This window comes from Pongo abelii, chromosome X (genome assembly GCF_028885655.2).
Source record: "Pongo abelii isolate AG06213 chromosome X, NHGRI_mPonAbe1-v2.0_pri, whole genome shotgun sequence".
Classification (NCBI taxonomy): domain Eukaryota; kingdom Metazoa; phylum Chordata; class Mammalia; order Primates; family Hominidae; genus Pongo; species Pongo abelii.
In genome coordinates this window covers 11,154,853-11,170,155 of record NC_072008.2, presented here as the reverse complement: position 1 = coordinate 11,170,155, position 15,303 = coordinate 11,154,853, and the positions used below count along the sequence as shown (strand labels likewise).

Sequence of the window (15,303 nt, the reverse complement as noted above, 5' to 3'; positions counted from 1 at the left end):
CTTTGTAGATTTGTGGAATTATGACACAGATATCTTTGGGGGGCCCTTATTCTGTCTACCACGAGCATGATATAGAAAGGGCCTTTTTGTAAATCCCAAGTAGAATGAACATGCTGAAAGGTGGATCTGAATTGTATTCTGTTTTGTATACAACAGGATCTTGAATACAATACTTTGCACAGAAGAGATGTTATTAAAATGTTCATTGATTTTTAATTTTCCTTTTGTGTTATATACCTTTTTATACACTTTTTCCCTAGATCTGTCAGAGGAGCCTTTCAATATCTGGGGAACTTGGCATTCAACATTAAAAAGTGGATCCAAAGACCCAGGAATGACAGGTAAAGTATTAATTTTAAACTTTATTGCATTTACTTTTAAAATTATTTTCTAAAGTTTTCTTTACTGTCATTATATTACATGCTTGTCAAACATTATTTGGGAAATGCTGAAAATGGGAGGGGATGAAACTATCCTTAGGCTTTCCACCCAAATATGCCAATCTTTGACTATATTTTTTTCCATTTCCTTTGCAAAGGCTTTCACAGTTACAGTCACTCTGTCTGTGCAACTTTGTATTATTTTCTAACTTCCATTTTCCAGTTATTCTCCATTATCCTTTTTAAGGGCAAGGGGTATTCCACAGAGTGCATATTCATAGTTTACAAACCAATACTAAGTCATTTGAAATTTTTTGTTATTGTTGTAATAAGTTACACTTTTAGGAGCCTCTTTTATGTAATTAATTTTTCAGATTATTAATAGATTCACAAAATTTTGGAAAGCAAGTCAAAGGTTATAAATCCCAAACAGGGAAGTGGGTCAAATATAACAAGGCTTTCCAAGAATCTGGAGGTACAGTCACCTCCTGTGCTGTATGGGACCCACTGCCTTGCATTCTGTAAACTGTGGATGGCAGGAGATTTTACACTGCTGGGTGCAAATCTCATCAGTATTGCAAATTAGTGGGTTTTCATTTTTGCTAACTTAAAAAACAAAATTGCATTTATTAATTTGATTTGCATTTCTTTCTTACCAGTATTTTTCAGTGTTTCTATTAATTTGCTGAACTTCCCCCCATTGAATTGTTACTTATATCATTTCCTATTTATGTATGCTAGTGTTTTTTAAATTCTTATGAACTTTTTATATAATAAAGATGTTAACTCTTTTTCCATATTGTTTACCACTTGCATTTTCTTTTTTTACATAATTTTATCACTGTCTCTTTTCTGTGAATTCTTTCATAAAATTAATCTTCAGTTCAGCGTTGGATAGTCAGTCATCTGTATGCATTTCTTTTTAATGTTATTTCATTGTTTCAACTTTAATTTTTTTAATCCATCTGGAATACGTGTTATATATGGTATAAAATGTGTAAATTATTTGGTTGTTTTATATTTATATTCCCTTTCTCATTGTTTTGTAATATCTCCCATATTACATTTTAAAAGTACAGTGCATTTTTAAATGTAATGCCCTCTAGTGCTGATTCCTTTTCTAACTATATCTCACTGTATCCTGTGAAGAGCCTTACTCCATTTTCCTTTTCCAGTTTCAGCTGTCACCTGTTTCAGCTATCATTTGTTTCTTTGTAAATACTCACATCCCCCACTCCCCTATCCCCAACATGGCCTTGTTCTTGTTCCTTGACTGCTTTTTAAGAAGTGGGGGGCAGAGCAGATTCATAGGAAAATGGCAGTCTGGGTACACATGCCCCAAGGACTCCTCCTTTGCCTTGCAAAATGTGCTGTTACTTCTTTCCCTTCAGTTTCCTAAAGAAAGTTGTATCCTTTAGGGAAAGCTAACTGCTGTAACAACTCCGAAATGGGGCAGTGGCTTAACCTATTACAACTGGATTTCTCCCTCACTGTCCCAGTACAGTGTGGATTGTGAGGGGTGAGGAGGGGTGGAAGTGTGTGAGGGGAGGGAGTGCTGTCTTCCACATAGTCACTAAGGGGCCCAGCCTAGGCTCCACATATCCAGTGGCTCCACCATCCTCAGAGCCCCGGGAGTCTTCCAAGAGTTTCAGAGCCTAGGGAGTCTTCATGCTGGGCTGGTAGTTAAGGGAAGGGGGAAAGCAAAGATCAGTAGGAAGGCATTCGTTTAGTTTTTTTTTTTTCAATTTGTTTTTTTTTCAATTTTTTTTTTTTGTGACGGAGTCTTACTCTGTCACCCAGGCTGGTGTGCGGCGGCGCGATCTCGGCTCACTGCAAGCTCCGCCTCCCGGGTTCATGCCATTCTCCTGCCTCAGCCTCCTCAGTAGCTGGGACTACAGGCACCCACCACCACACCTGGCTAATTTTTTGTATTTTTAGTGGAGACGGGGTTTCACTGTGTTAGCCAGGATGGTTTAATTTTTTATTTTTTATTTTTATTTTTTAGTTCAGGCCTAGAAATGGCTTACATCACATCTGTCCACATTTGTTGCCCAGACCTCGTTTCTGTGGCCCTCCTAACTGCCAGAGAGGCTGGAAACTGCCATGTAGGAAATAAAGGGGAACAATTGGGTGATCACCAAGTCAGCCTTTCCTGCATTGATGGTAGGAGAATATGCATAGTGGCTGGCCTGCCTTCTGGCATGGAATGGGGTACTTGAGATTCAAGTAACTTCATTGATGCAATAGAAACATGAAAACATTATAATTTGTATCTCTCCTGGATTACAGATTGCATTGAAAAGGAAGGGAATGCTTCTTTCACCTTCTGAATTCTGAAAAGTTTTCCCAGCCATGTAGAGGGGCCCTTTCCTGAAATACAAATTGGTGGCAAAGCCAATTATTAATCTAGTCTGACGTCTTCTCAGCTAACCTGTCAGAGTCTAGGCATATGAATTGAGCCGATAATCAAAAAGCATTTGTCTTTTTTTGTTTTGCTGGGAAGGTTGTTTTCTTCAGGTAGCAGCAGCTAAGAGCATACTGTGCTGTTTCAGTTTTAGAAGTCCGGGGGGACGTCTTAGAAGTGGGAAGGAAATAACAGGATTTGAATCCCCAACAAGGATTCTACAAACTGATTCCATTTCTTGGGCTTTCTCTCTGGCTTCCAGGTTCCTCTGGAGACATTTTTGAAAGCAGCTCCCTAAGAGCGGGGCCCTGCTCCCTTTCTCAAGGGAACCTGTCCCCAAATTGGCCTCGGTGGCAGGGGAGCCCCGCAGAGCTGGACAGCGACACACAGGTGGCTCGGAGGACTCAGGCCGCAGCCCTCGCGACAGAGGGCCGGGCCCACCCTGCGGTGTTGCGCGCCTGCAGCACGCCCCACGTCCAGATGGCAGGAAAAGCCGAGCGGCCCACGGCCAGGTCAGAGCAGTACTTGACCCTGAGCGGCGCCCACGACCTCAGCGGGAGTGAGCTGGATGTGGCCGGGCTGCAGAGCCGGGCCACACCTCAGTGCCAAAGACCCCATGGGAGTGGGAGGGATGACAAGCGGCCCCCTCCTCCATACCCGGGCCCGGGGAAGCCCGCGGCAGCGGCGGCCCGGATCCAGGGGCCCCCGGAAGGCGTGGGTACAGCCACGGACCAGGGAGGCCAAGCAGCCGAGCGAGAGCAGCAGGTCACGCAGAAAAAACTGAGCAGCGCCAACTCCCTGCCAGCAGGCGAGCAGGACAGTCCACGCCTGGGGGACGCTGGCTGGCTCGACTGGCAGAGAGAGCGCTGGCAGATCTGGGAGCTCCTGTCGACTGACAACCCCGATGCCCTGCCCGAGACGCTGGTCTGAGCCCGCACCCAGCCGAGCCCCCCCTTCCCCGAGCCCCCGCCCTCCAGCCCAGGGGGGACCGTGGGTGGTGGCCACTGGCACACTTAGTGTTCTTCTTTCACACTTCTCAAAAGCGACACAAGAGAAATCCAGTTCACCTACAGAGGTAGAGCACTCACACCCCCGCCATTGAGAATAAGGTTCCATTGCGTAGCCAGCCTTAGGAAAAACAAACAGAACCCAAACCAGATGGCAATGTCCAATATAAAAACGTCTCTCTTGGCTCTATAAGATACAACTCTTGCTTTGGTATAGCCTAACCGTATTTATGTGTCTTCAGTTTTGACTATTGTATATTCTGTAACAGATTATGTATAATCATATATGATATATTCACAAAGAGAAAACAAAAGGAACATTTAAAAAAAATCACTTCACTTATATTAAGCAATGAGATATACTAAACAATGAGATTCTATAGAATGTTCTAGAATGTGCACAAGCGGGTTTCTGTGCTTTTGCCATAGCTTTATAACTGGGGATAACCCTTCCTTCGATACCAAACACTAACAAGAGGAAACAGAATATGAGAAGCCATATTTTTACATAGGAGTCAGATAGAAAAATCACTGAATGCTTTTAGATATTGAATACGTTTTCAGGAAAATGCTAAATCTGATGGATTACGAAATATATTTTTAGAACTTGTTTAGAAAGGATTCAGTTAACCAAACAAGAAAAAGGCAGTGCCTCACAAAGAAATTAAGAAGTTGTCCGTCCCACGTTACATCAAATTCAGTTTTATATAGGCCATATATAATATATATTTATAATGTATAATTTTTATGTATTTTTCAAAACTACAAACTGGAATCCAACTATAAAGTGTTTAAGAATCTACATAGAATATTCAAATTATAGCACATGTTTTTCCCTTTGCCCCATAATCAGTATTTGCCAAATTACATGCAATTCTTTAAAAACTAAATCACATTTGGTAAAAGGCCTACAGCTTTGTACTTACATTGTGCCAAAGGCTGAGGAAATGTTTTCTTTCGTAATTTTATATGTATTGTAAAATGTTCTACCGTACTTTAGTAGTTTGAAGTTTTTCAAGTGCATAACTATTTTTGACCAGCAGATGGCGATACGCTTCAGTATTTTATGCAATTTTTTTTTCACTTCTGAAGGGAAAGTGTATTATTAAAAAAAATTTTTTTTTTTTTTTATAAAACATGCTACTCTTAATTTTCATGTTGGTGATGAAATTTCCAGTGGTGTTTCTTAAGGTTCTATCTTGTGCCATGATGAATAAAAAGTTAAGCAAAGGCTTTGTTTCCTGGCTTTAAATCTCTTGAATGAATTTGCATCACATTTCAGACATATTCTTCACTATTCACAGATCCGAGTGTAATAAATCATGGCAATTCTATGCATATACATGTATAGCAAAAAAGCTGGTTTAAAAATATCAGATGGCTTTGGGACATCAACTCAGTGACACCAAAGCATTTACAAATGTATAATAATTTGTTGCAAGGAAAGGCTGATTTCCTTGACTGTTGAAGAGGTGGTTTTCTACAGGACTGAAACTCAGGTTTCCTGAGTTTCCTGAACCGTGTTGGGCAGCTGTTGCCCAACGCAATTACTGTTAAGCTACACCTGCTCTGTGGGCCTTAGATGCCTAATTTGCTTCAGGGCCGAAATAATAAAAGCTAGAAGTGGCATGTGATATTTCTTATTTGGGGAATGGTTTGAGACAGCTTCAGGCTCTGCCATCAGGTCCAGCACTTCCACCACTGGCTGGGACTCAGGGAGGATTTGCCTGCAGACCTCTGGTTCTTCCTGACTGCCCACACTCAGCCAAAAGTTGTCAACAAGATCCAGAGGAAATGCTGCTTGGTTGTGGATCGCAGGTGGCTTTTCTGTGCCACCTACTCTCATCCTACTCCTGCTGATGCTACTTCCCTGGCTTTGAATTTGACCATGATCTGATCAGTTCTTTCCCTCCTTCCTAGATTGGATGGCCTGATAAATGGGACTCTCTTTCTACCACGTTCTTGCTAGAGTAGTCCTATTTTTTTAAAAACATCCAGATCAAATGGCCCTGAAGTTGATGGCTATGTCAGAAAAGGTCACGAAAAGTATGTCCATCTGTTAATAGATCTCAAATAAGCAGTCCAGAAAACAGGACTCACAATATCTTTTACATATATCTCAATATTCACTCTCCCTCTCTTTGTACATTCAAGCTTAGGGGCCATATCTTTAGCTTAGTGAGTTACAGCTTGTTTCGTTTTCTTTTTTGAGATGGAGTCTTGCTCTGTCACCCAGGCTGGAGTGTAGTGCTATGATCTGTGCTCACTGCAACTTCTGCCTCCTGGGCTTAAGCGATTCTCCTGCCTCAGCCTCCTGAGTAGCTGGGATTACAGGCGCACGACACCATGCCCGGCTAATTTTTGTATTTTTAGTAGAGATAGGGTTTCCCCATGTTGGCCAGGCTGGTCTCGAACTCCTGACCTGAGGTGATCCACCCGCCTCGGCCTCCCAAAGTGTTGGGATTACAGGCGTGAGCCACCGTGCCGGGCCTTGTTTCTTAAATGCCTTTATCATATTGAAAATAAGCAGTTTTAAAAAAATCATACATGAAACCCAAAGACCTGAGGGAAATTATCCTTTCTAATACCTTATAAATGATATAATACGTGACAAGAACAAAATAAAAAACTCTTTCAAGCTGGCCAAAACCCCTTTGAAAGGCTGTTCAAGTCACTCATTCCCCATGAACAGAGAGCTTCAACAAGCATGAAAAAAGCTTCAGTGTGTCACATATGTTTCTCCATCTATGAATACTCTGACATTGACATTGAAACAATATGAGCCATTGTTTTTGTGTCTCTGGCAAAGGGGCCAGAATGGGGATGGCAGAAATGGCCAAATACGAATTTGTCTTGATCCATCTAAGTAGCTATTACCATATGTTTGTTGTGGGTTTTTATAGAAAAAAAAAACCTCTTATACCAATGGAATTTGTGCAAATTGAGGAAATTTCTAAATAAACCCAGCTTGCTTCTTTTCTTATGCACATTTTAATACACATCTGCTTGGCAGAGAAACAGCACTGGGATTAAATATAAAGGGACGTCAGAACAAAGTCCAGGCCTGTGGGGTAGGTCGGTCTGATAAGCAAACTGCGGGAGGTAGATTATACTGAACTGAGAAGAAAGGAAATGACTGAAGAAGAGTTACACAGAGGTTAAAACAGGACATCTCAACTGAGAATTTTAAAACAGAACTAAATCAGTAGCAAATGTTCTTCAAGAGAAAAAAAAAATACAAACCAAGGGAAAATTTCGACAAAGGTTGGAATTCTTCTTCGGCACAGTCAAGGTGACAGATGGTGTCATGGAGATGGCAAATGGCAGACCATGGTTTCTGGGGTACCCACCCCTGACCTGGTGTGACCCTCAATTCACCAAGGTACATCCAGTGTCAGCTCCAACTGGAGGCCCCCAAGAGGTCGCCAAAGGACCAGAAGCATCTCTAAGTTCAATTCAACCAATATCTTTTCAGCTTAGGGTGACCAACTCATCCCAGTTTCCCCAGGAATGTTCCGAGTTTAGGAAAAAACAAAAAAGTCCCATATCTGGGACACAGGCCATTCTATGACTCGGCAGGGTGGGGAAAGGTGGCATGGGGGATCCAGGACACTTGACCTTGGCATCTCTCAAGTAGGGTAGCCAAATAAGATACAGGACACCCAGTTCAATTTGAATGTCAGATAAACTGATCATATATTAGTATCAGTATTCCCATGCAATACCTGAGACATAAGTATGCTCAAAAAATTATTCTTTATCACACATATTGCATGGGACATACATTAAAAAGGGATTTGTTGTTTATCTGACATTCAAGTTGAACCTAGCACCTATTTGCTAAATCTGGCAACCCTAATCTCCAACCTTAATACCCCACCCATTCCCCAATGACCTGTTTGACATTCTCGCTGAATGTCCCTGGATGCCTCAACCATCCTGAAGGACCAGTAAGCCATGTTCTCACCAGCCACCACTCCCATCTTTATGCAGAGCACCGCTTCCTGCTCCCCACCGGCAGCCTGGCCTGCGATCCCCCTCTTGTTGCCCTACTGTGCACGTGTTTACTGTTTGTCCACCCCACTCAGAGTGGGCCCTTCCATCTCTGGCCTCCCACCCCTCCTCCATACTGCCACAGTTTATAGTTCTGAAGCGCATATTATGTCAGAGGCCCATCACCGCTGAAAAACCATTGATGCCCTCCTGCTCCCAGATATACAGGACAAAGTCCATACCCCACCATAACATCAACATACTCCGCGATCTGGTCTCATCTACCTCTGCCTCTTATCTCTCCCAAGCATGGCACCCCATACTCTGGCCATGTACAGAAAACCTTATTCCCATGTGCAGAGCACACTTTTGCATTTTTGTTCCAAGGGTATCGAATGCTCTTCCCTGCTTTTCCTATACAATTGGAAGCTATTTTCCTTGCAAAATCAGCTCAAACCTTCCCTTCCTACAAACATGATTCTACACAGCTTATTCTGGCCCTTTGCCACGTGGCAGTGCGAGCAAGCATTGCTGTGCATTACAGTTACTGTCTTATTCTTTTATATGGACTTTGTTTCCTCTCTGTCCCTGAGGGTGGGGACCATGTATTTCTTTTCTGCACCCTCAGAACTGGGGTACCTGACACACAGTTGGCATTTGATAAAATTTTGCTGAATGTATGCGTGTAAATACGACCAAGCAGCTTACCATGGAGTAGAGGAAAAATACATGTCTGTCAACTTGTATTAATCCAATATTGGTAGATTCATCCAATAATCCACGTGGCAAATGCAGAGATAGTGATATATTTTCCAAATAAAAATAGATTTTTGAAGAAAGGAGGAGACAGTCTGAGAAGAAGCTGATGGCAAGCACAGAGACATGGTCTCTCAACCAGCCCTCCCCTGCAGAGATGTACCACCTCAGCTCTGTGCTGTATGGGACAGAGGAAGTGGGTGGCTTTCCATTCTTAAGATGAAAATTTGAATGGTAAATGACGTAAGTAAATGTATAGTTTTATGCTCCCTGGTAAGCATGCAATAGATACTTAGTGATCAAAAAGACAAGGATGTTTCAAGATATGGGCCTCAGCATCCAAGAGAACAAGGTTTGATTGCTGTCTTTCCCATCTATCAGCTGGGTGACCTCAAGAAAGTTGCTTTAATCTGCAGACTCTCCATTTTATCAGAATAGTTGGAGCATAAAAACACCAAACTCCCAGGATTCTTCTGAGGATTATATGAAACAATACCTAGAGCAGCGCTAGCCACATAACAAATATTCGACAAATGGCAGTGTAATTGTTGTCCTATGTGGGACCATTTTAGAAACAAAATTGGGAAGCTTGCGGTGAAATGCAGTAGTAGTAACTAACATTTATTAACAACTTCTGCTCTAGTCTCAGTGTTTTGTGCACTTTCACTCATTTAACCCCCTCATCTTCCAGAGGGCACAATTGGCTCAAAGTGACATTAAATGAGTTGCCCAAAGCCATACATCTAAAAGGTGCAGAACCAGGATTTGGTCACAGGCCATCCAACTGTGCCACCTGCTGTTTGTATAATGCAGAGTCTATGAACAAAGCTCTGTGGTTATTTATTGGAGCCCCTGGGTATCTCTCATAAAGAAGAGGGCTTAGCTGGACCATCCCCTGGGGAGGGCTCCTGCCTCCGGGATGATCCACAGCTTCAGGGGAGCATTGAAGGGCTCTGGGTTCCCTGCCCATTTCCTACTGAAGTAAGGGAAATTAAAGCTGAAATTTAAAAAGGTCTAAAGAGGGTTTTATTTTTGAAAAGTTTTGGATAGCAAAACCACAGGGAAAAATGGGTGTGATTTAGTCATTGAACTCTCCTGGTTGAATTATACTTAAGAATATTCAATTTCCATATTTATTAATTTGACACCTTGCACTTAATTAGTTTAGCATTATCTTTAGATTTTCCTTTGGCTCATACAGCTATAATAGCCATGCAATGACTTTATTAGGTCAATTGGTTGGTTGATGGATTCATCCAATAACTTATCTAGTCAATATTTACCAGTGGCCTACTGGCTTCCAAGCCCATTAGAAAGACAGATAAGACAAGTCCAAATCTGCCTTCAAAGATATCTCAGCTAATAAAATGGTCACTCTTGTAAACTGTACTGCGAGAAGGGCAGCAGATGCTGCCAAGTCCCACAAATCCAGCAAATGTGTCAGTGGCTGGTGTCTGGTAGGCAAACCATAAATCATTGCATAAATGTATCAATAGATAAATAAATAAATAAATCCATCCATCCAACCAACCACCCATCCATCCATCCATCAGTCTGTCTGTCCCAGGGTGAAAAGTCAGAGAAATGACCATAGCACAAAATGCTGCTTGGATTTTGAAGTTAAACCCCAAACAGGAAAGACAGTCTCTGGAAGTGGAGCAAACACCTTAGAAAGAACTTGGCAGAAATCAGGGATTGTGTGGTCACAATTAGGGCTGGTTTCCTTTGCAGTCACAGAGGACCCCATGCTTGGAAGAGCCCAGCACTTATTTGAATGCCCTGTCAGTGCCATCTTGGAATTTTCATACTTTTGAACAAGCGGCCCCACATTTTCATTTTCCACTGGAACTTGCAAATGATGTAGGCAGATCTGGTCACATTCTTTGCTAGATAAAGAGAAGGACCCAGTTTCAGAACAGGAAGCCCCTCATAGTACAGGTGAGCCACCTGAGGCCCAAGGAGTTTAAAGGGCCTTTTGCCTGAGGCCATTTTACGAAGTTCCTAACTCCTCCACAGAGCTCTTTTCCATCGGAACACAATTCCAAAATGTAAAATAAGGTAAAACTGTACCTTGCTCCATCCCAGGGAGTATGAGCAATGTTTATGATATGCAAAACCCGTTCCACTTATTTCCTTCCATACTTTTCTTCCTGTGTTTCTATTTCTGCCATCATATTTTTTTGTATTCTTATTTCTGAGTCACTGTTTCTCTGGCATTATTTTTTGTGTGTGCTTCTCCTACTGCTAGAGTCTGAATGTTGGTGTCCCCTCAAAATCCATATATTGAAACCTAACCCCGAAGGTGATGGTATTAGGACATGGGAACTCTGGGAGGTGATGAGGTCATGAGAGTAGAGCCCTCATGAGTGGGATTAATGCTCTTCAAAAGAGGCTCCAGCTCCTTCGCCCCTTCTGCCACGTGAGGACTCAGTGAGAAGGCACCGTCTATGAAGCAGGAAGCCCTCACCAGGCACCAAATCTGTCAGTGCTTTGACCTTGGACCTCCAGGCTCCAGAAATGTGAGAAACACATTTCTGTTGCTTATGAGCCTCCCAGTTTATGGTGTTTTGTTATAGCAGCCCTAACAGACTAAGCCATTTGCTTAGTTCCAAGATCAAATATAATGTTGGGCAATGAATGAAAAGGAGAACAGAACCCTCAAATGTCCAGTAGGGGAAGGCCAAAGCTGTTTCTTGTTTCTGCACAAAGGAGATGACTTCATTTCCTTAGAAGATAAATGAATTAGAGAAGGGATTAGAAACAGGCTTTTTCCTGCAGGAAAGAAACATAGAGGGTCAGTGTTCAGTGCCTACTTCTAGTCAAATCTCTTTACTTGGTCAGACACCAAGGGTCTGGGCCCAGGATCTGCTGGGGAAAGTCAATCATGAAAGGAACATTGGGACAGATGAGCCACTTGGCTCTTTTTCATTCCTGATGCTTTGCAGGGGATCAGACAATTGTCTTGCCCTCCCGCTCTTCTCTCACCAACAGACTTCCATCAGAGGCATGCATGAGCTGCTTATGCAGTCTGTGGAAGGGCCAGGAGCACATTGAGCTTCGCAGAAGGGTGAAGCCTTCTGGGTTCACCCTTTTGCCAATACAGGGGCCAAACCACACTGGTTTGCAATGCCATGGCCCAGCAAAGTGTGCAAGTGAGCACAAGGGGAGCAATTCAGCAGTGGCAGGTACCAGATAAATGAGCTGGCCTGACCCTGGATGAATTTCTTCACAGTCATTCTGAAAATGTGAGTGTTAAGTGTTGAATTGTGTTACCCCCAAAGATGTGGAGGTCCTAGCCCCCAGTACTTGTGAATGTGATCTTATTTGGAAATTGAGTCTTTGCAGATGATCAAGTTAAGATGAGGTCATTAGGGTGGGCCCTAATCCAATATGGCTGGTGTCCTAAAAATCAAGGGGATGTTGGGGCACAGAGACAGACACAGACACACACAGACACACACACACATACACACACGTGCGCGGAAAACACCATATGAAGACTGGAGTTATGCTGCCCCATGTGAAAGAAATCCCAGAAGCTGGGAGAAAGGCCTGGAACAGATCCTTCCCTAGAGCCTTCAGAGGGAGCATGGCCCTGCTGACACCTTGATCTTGGACTTCTGTCCTCAAGAACTGTGAGAGAAGAAATTTCTGTTGCTTATGCCACTACATTTATGGCCCTTTGTTATGGCAGCCACAGCAAACTAATGTGTTGAGCAAAGGTCAAGTAGCAGGAATCACCCAGAGCACCTCTCCTGCTCCAGTGAATGCTACCAAGAAAGCGCTTTCCTTTTGAGACCACAATTCTCATAGAAGCAGTGCACACTAAGAGGGACCTTCTGTTACCCAGTCTGGGTGGCTGTTGTCTTCACCCCATTATCTTCCTGCCCCCACTATCATCACCGACAGAAGTCATGTGAAGAAATGAACTTTCAGAGGAAAGCTTTTCATTATTAAAGCAAAACAAAGGTGTAATCAGGCAACATTCAGAAGTGAGGGGAGCAGGAGGACTTAAAGAAGAAATGGAAAATAAGCAAAATTGGGGAAGTGGCATTTACATTTAAGATTTGCTTTTGCATCTTCTGCATGGGAACTTCGACCCACGGCTATGTGACTATGAGGCAACTGTAAATGCATCACAAAGATGGGGGTGGGTGGAAGCTCAAAGGATTCAAAAGATGCCAGAGGAAAGTGAAGCTCAAATCGGGCCCCCTGGCCCAGCAGCATCAGCATCTCCTGGGAGCTCGTTAGAAACAAGAATTCTCAGCCGCCCCGGGCCTACAGGATCAGGAATTCTGGGTGGGGGCCCAGCCATCTGCGTTTTAACAAGCCCTCTAGGGGATTCTGATACAGAGTACACAAAAGCTTGAAAAGCATCTTGCTGGGGAAACCACAAAAGGGAGAGAGGCGGAAGGGGAAAGGCAGCAAGATCCAAAATGCTGTTCTAAGGCAATGCTTGGCCTGAACAATGTCAAATCATACTTAAAAAAAAATCCAGTTGAAACTAGAAATCATAAAATGATCACGTTACATTTTACCTGAAAGCATAAATGTACATCATTTACTAATCTTTCAACAAGGAGCCAAGGCCTTTTGCATCTCTGGGTGCGGTGGGTCAGCAGTGCCACTTCATCCTTCTTACTAATGCACGGTGGATGAACCACATCCACCGTGCATCATCTATTCTTCCAGTTCCAGGGTTTTTTTTTTTTTTAAACAGCAAATTTAAGAAACGACTACAAAGCAGTGAGTGAAGAATTATTCTGATTTTTATGATATTTTCTAAACCCCTTCCAGTTTCATGGCAACATTTTTTGGGATTCTCCTTTAAACCCTTCTTTATCATTCATTAGTCTTTATATACTTGGCTTATGCATTTACATTGCATTGTCTGTTGTTTTGGTTAATTAAAATAATTACGTTACTGGCTCATGCTAAGCTGACTGCTCAACTAGGAGGAGCAGAGTGGGGACCTGCTAGCTGTAGGGATCAACCAGCACGTTTTTATTTCTTTTTCATTTTTAAAAACAGCTATAATTACAAACCACACAATTCACTCATTTAAAGTATACAGTTCAATGGTTTCTAGTATAGTCACAGAGTTGTGCAACCATCAATTTCAGAGCATTTTTTAATCAACCCCAAAAGAAACTCCCACGTCCATTAGCAGTCACTCCCCATTCCTCCTCCACCAGCCCTGACAACCACGAATCTGCTTTCTGCCCCTATAAGTTTGCCTATTCTGAGTGTTTCACATAAATGGAATCATACGAAAGGTGGCCTTTTGTTTCTGGCCTCTTTGAGCACAATGTTTTTAGGGTTCATCCATATTGTAGCATTTATCAGTACTTCATTTATTTTTATGGGTGAATAATATTCCATTGCATGGATATACCAAAATGTGTTTATCCATTTACTAATTGGTGAATGTTTGAATTGTTTCTAAGCCAGCACATTTTATAGAGGGAAAGGAAAGCACTGGTTAACTTGGAATTCGCTTAAGTGTAGGTCTTTTAAGAGTGTGTCTACTGATGTAGTTTATATAAAAACTAGTTTGAAATAGGGTTTCAAACCATATTGTTTTCCCTTAACTTAAAGATTCTCAACCTGAAAGATGACATAATTCAGCCCATCCTAATATGAGGCCACAAACATTTTGGTATGAAAGGAGGCTTTAAGATAATTTCAGGAAATTGAGACTTACAGACCTAAGGTGGCTTGTCCCAAATCTCCCAGCTTCACACAGGGAATCAGTGCAGAAACAAAGTTCTCAAATCTTGTTTTATGCCATTACGTTAGCTACCACCTCCAGATTTAAAACCCTGGCCTAAGGAAAGGGCTCAGGCTGGGCTTGGTGGCCTAAGCCTATAATCTCAGCACTTTGGGAAGCTGAGGCAGGCAGATCACTTGAGTTCATGAGTTCAAGACCAGCCTGGGCAACATGGTGAAACGCTGTCTCTACAAAAAAATACAAAAATTAGCTGGGTGTGGTGGCATGTGCCTGTGGTCCCAGCTACTAAGTAGGCTGAGATGGGAAGATCACTTGAACCTGGGAGGTAGAGGCTGCAGTGAGTCAAGATCGCACCACTGCACTCCAGACTGGGCACTACAGTGAGGCTGTGTCTCAGAAAAACATTTTTAAAAAGGTTCAAATGAAGGAAAAAGACCTTAATGAAATGATGTCTAAGAATGGGATCTTAAATCAGCAGTGAAGGAATCCTCTTGTGGTCACTACGTGTCCTCCTGTTCGATTTGTCTGAGCTAATCTAAGCATGAAGCACGCACAGGAACATAAAATGGGAGGGGTGGTAGGACACAGGCCCAGTGCTGAATTGGCCCAATTAGACTGAAGAGAAACCTTATTTCCCATGGTTGTGGTAGATGGCCGGGTCCCACCCCACCTCATATCTACTGACCAAAAACAAGGATCTCAAAGCAACTAGGAAGCATTGATGCTGATGAAAGGAACCAGCCCTACATGGATGAAGTTAAAATTGAACATGGAAGGAAAGGGAGTCCAGAGAAGCAGGATCAACCAAGGGTACACCCAACCTCTGCACTTCTGGCTGTGAGTTCAAGCAGGGATTCAGTTACTAGAAGCCAAAAGCATCCTGCTAATATTCTATAGCAAACCATTGAAGGGGCATGGGAATTAGTCACATTGTTATCCCAAATGTAGAAGGAATAGCAAAGTGTTTAAATGATGATTCTGCACAGAGCTCCAAAATAGTAACTTCCAAAATAGTAACTTTTCATTGTTCTT

At 42.6% G+C, this 15,303-nt stretch overlaps 1 protein-coding gene across 3 annotated transcripts in view; it reads left to right on the top strand.

The window, feature by feature from the left end:
- The window catches only part of ARHGAP6 (Rho GTPase activating protein 6), a 541,363-nt gene extending 536,342 nt beyond the window's left edge, over positions 1 to 5,021 (top strand). For all 3 annotated transcript variants that reach the window (XM_002831374.5, XM_054544332.2, XM_054544331.2), the window contains exons 12-13: positions 261 to 341; positions 3,047 to 5,021. In XM_002831374.5, coding sequence (XP_002831420.2) covers positions 261 to 341; positions 3,047 to 3,714 — 749 coding nt within the window. In that variant the 3' untranslated portion in view covers positions 3,715 to 5,021. The remainder of the gene's footprint in view (positions 1 to 260; positions 342 to 3,046) is intronic.
- The last annotated feature ends 10,282 nt before the right edge of the window (positions 5,022 to 15,303 follow it).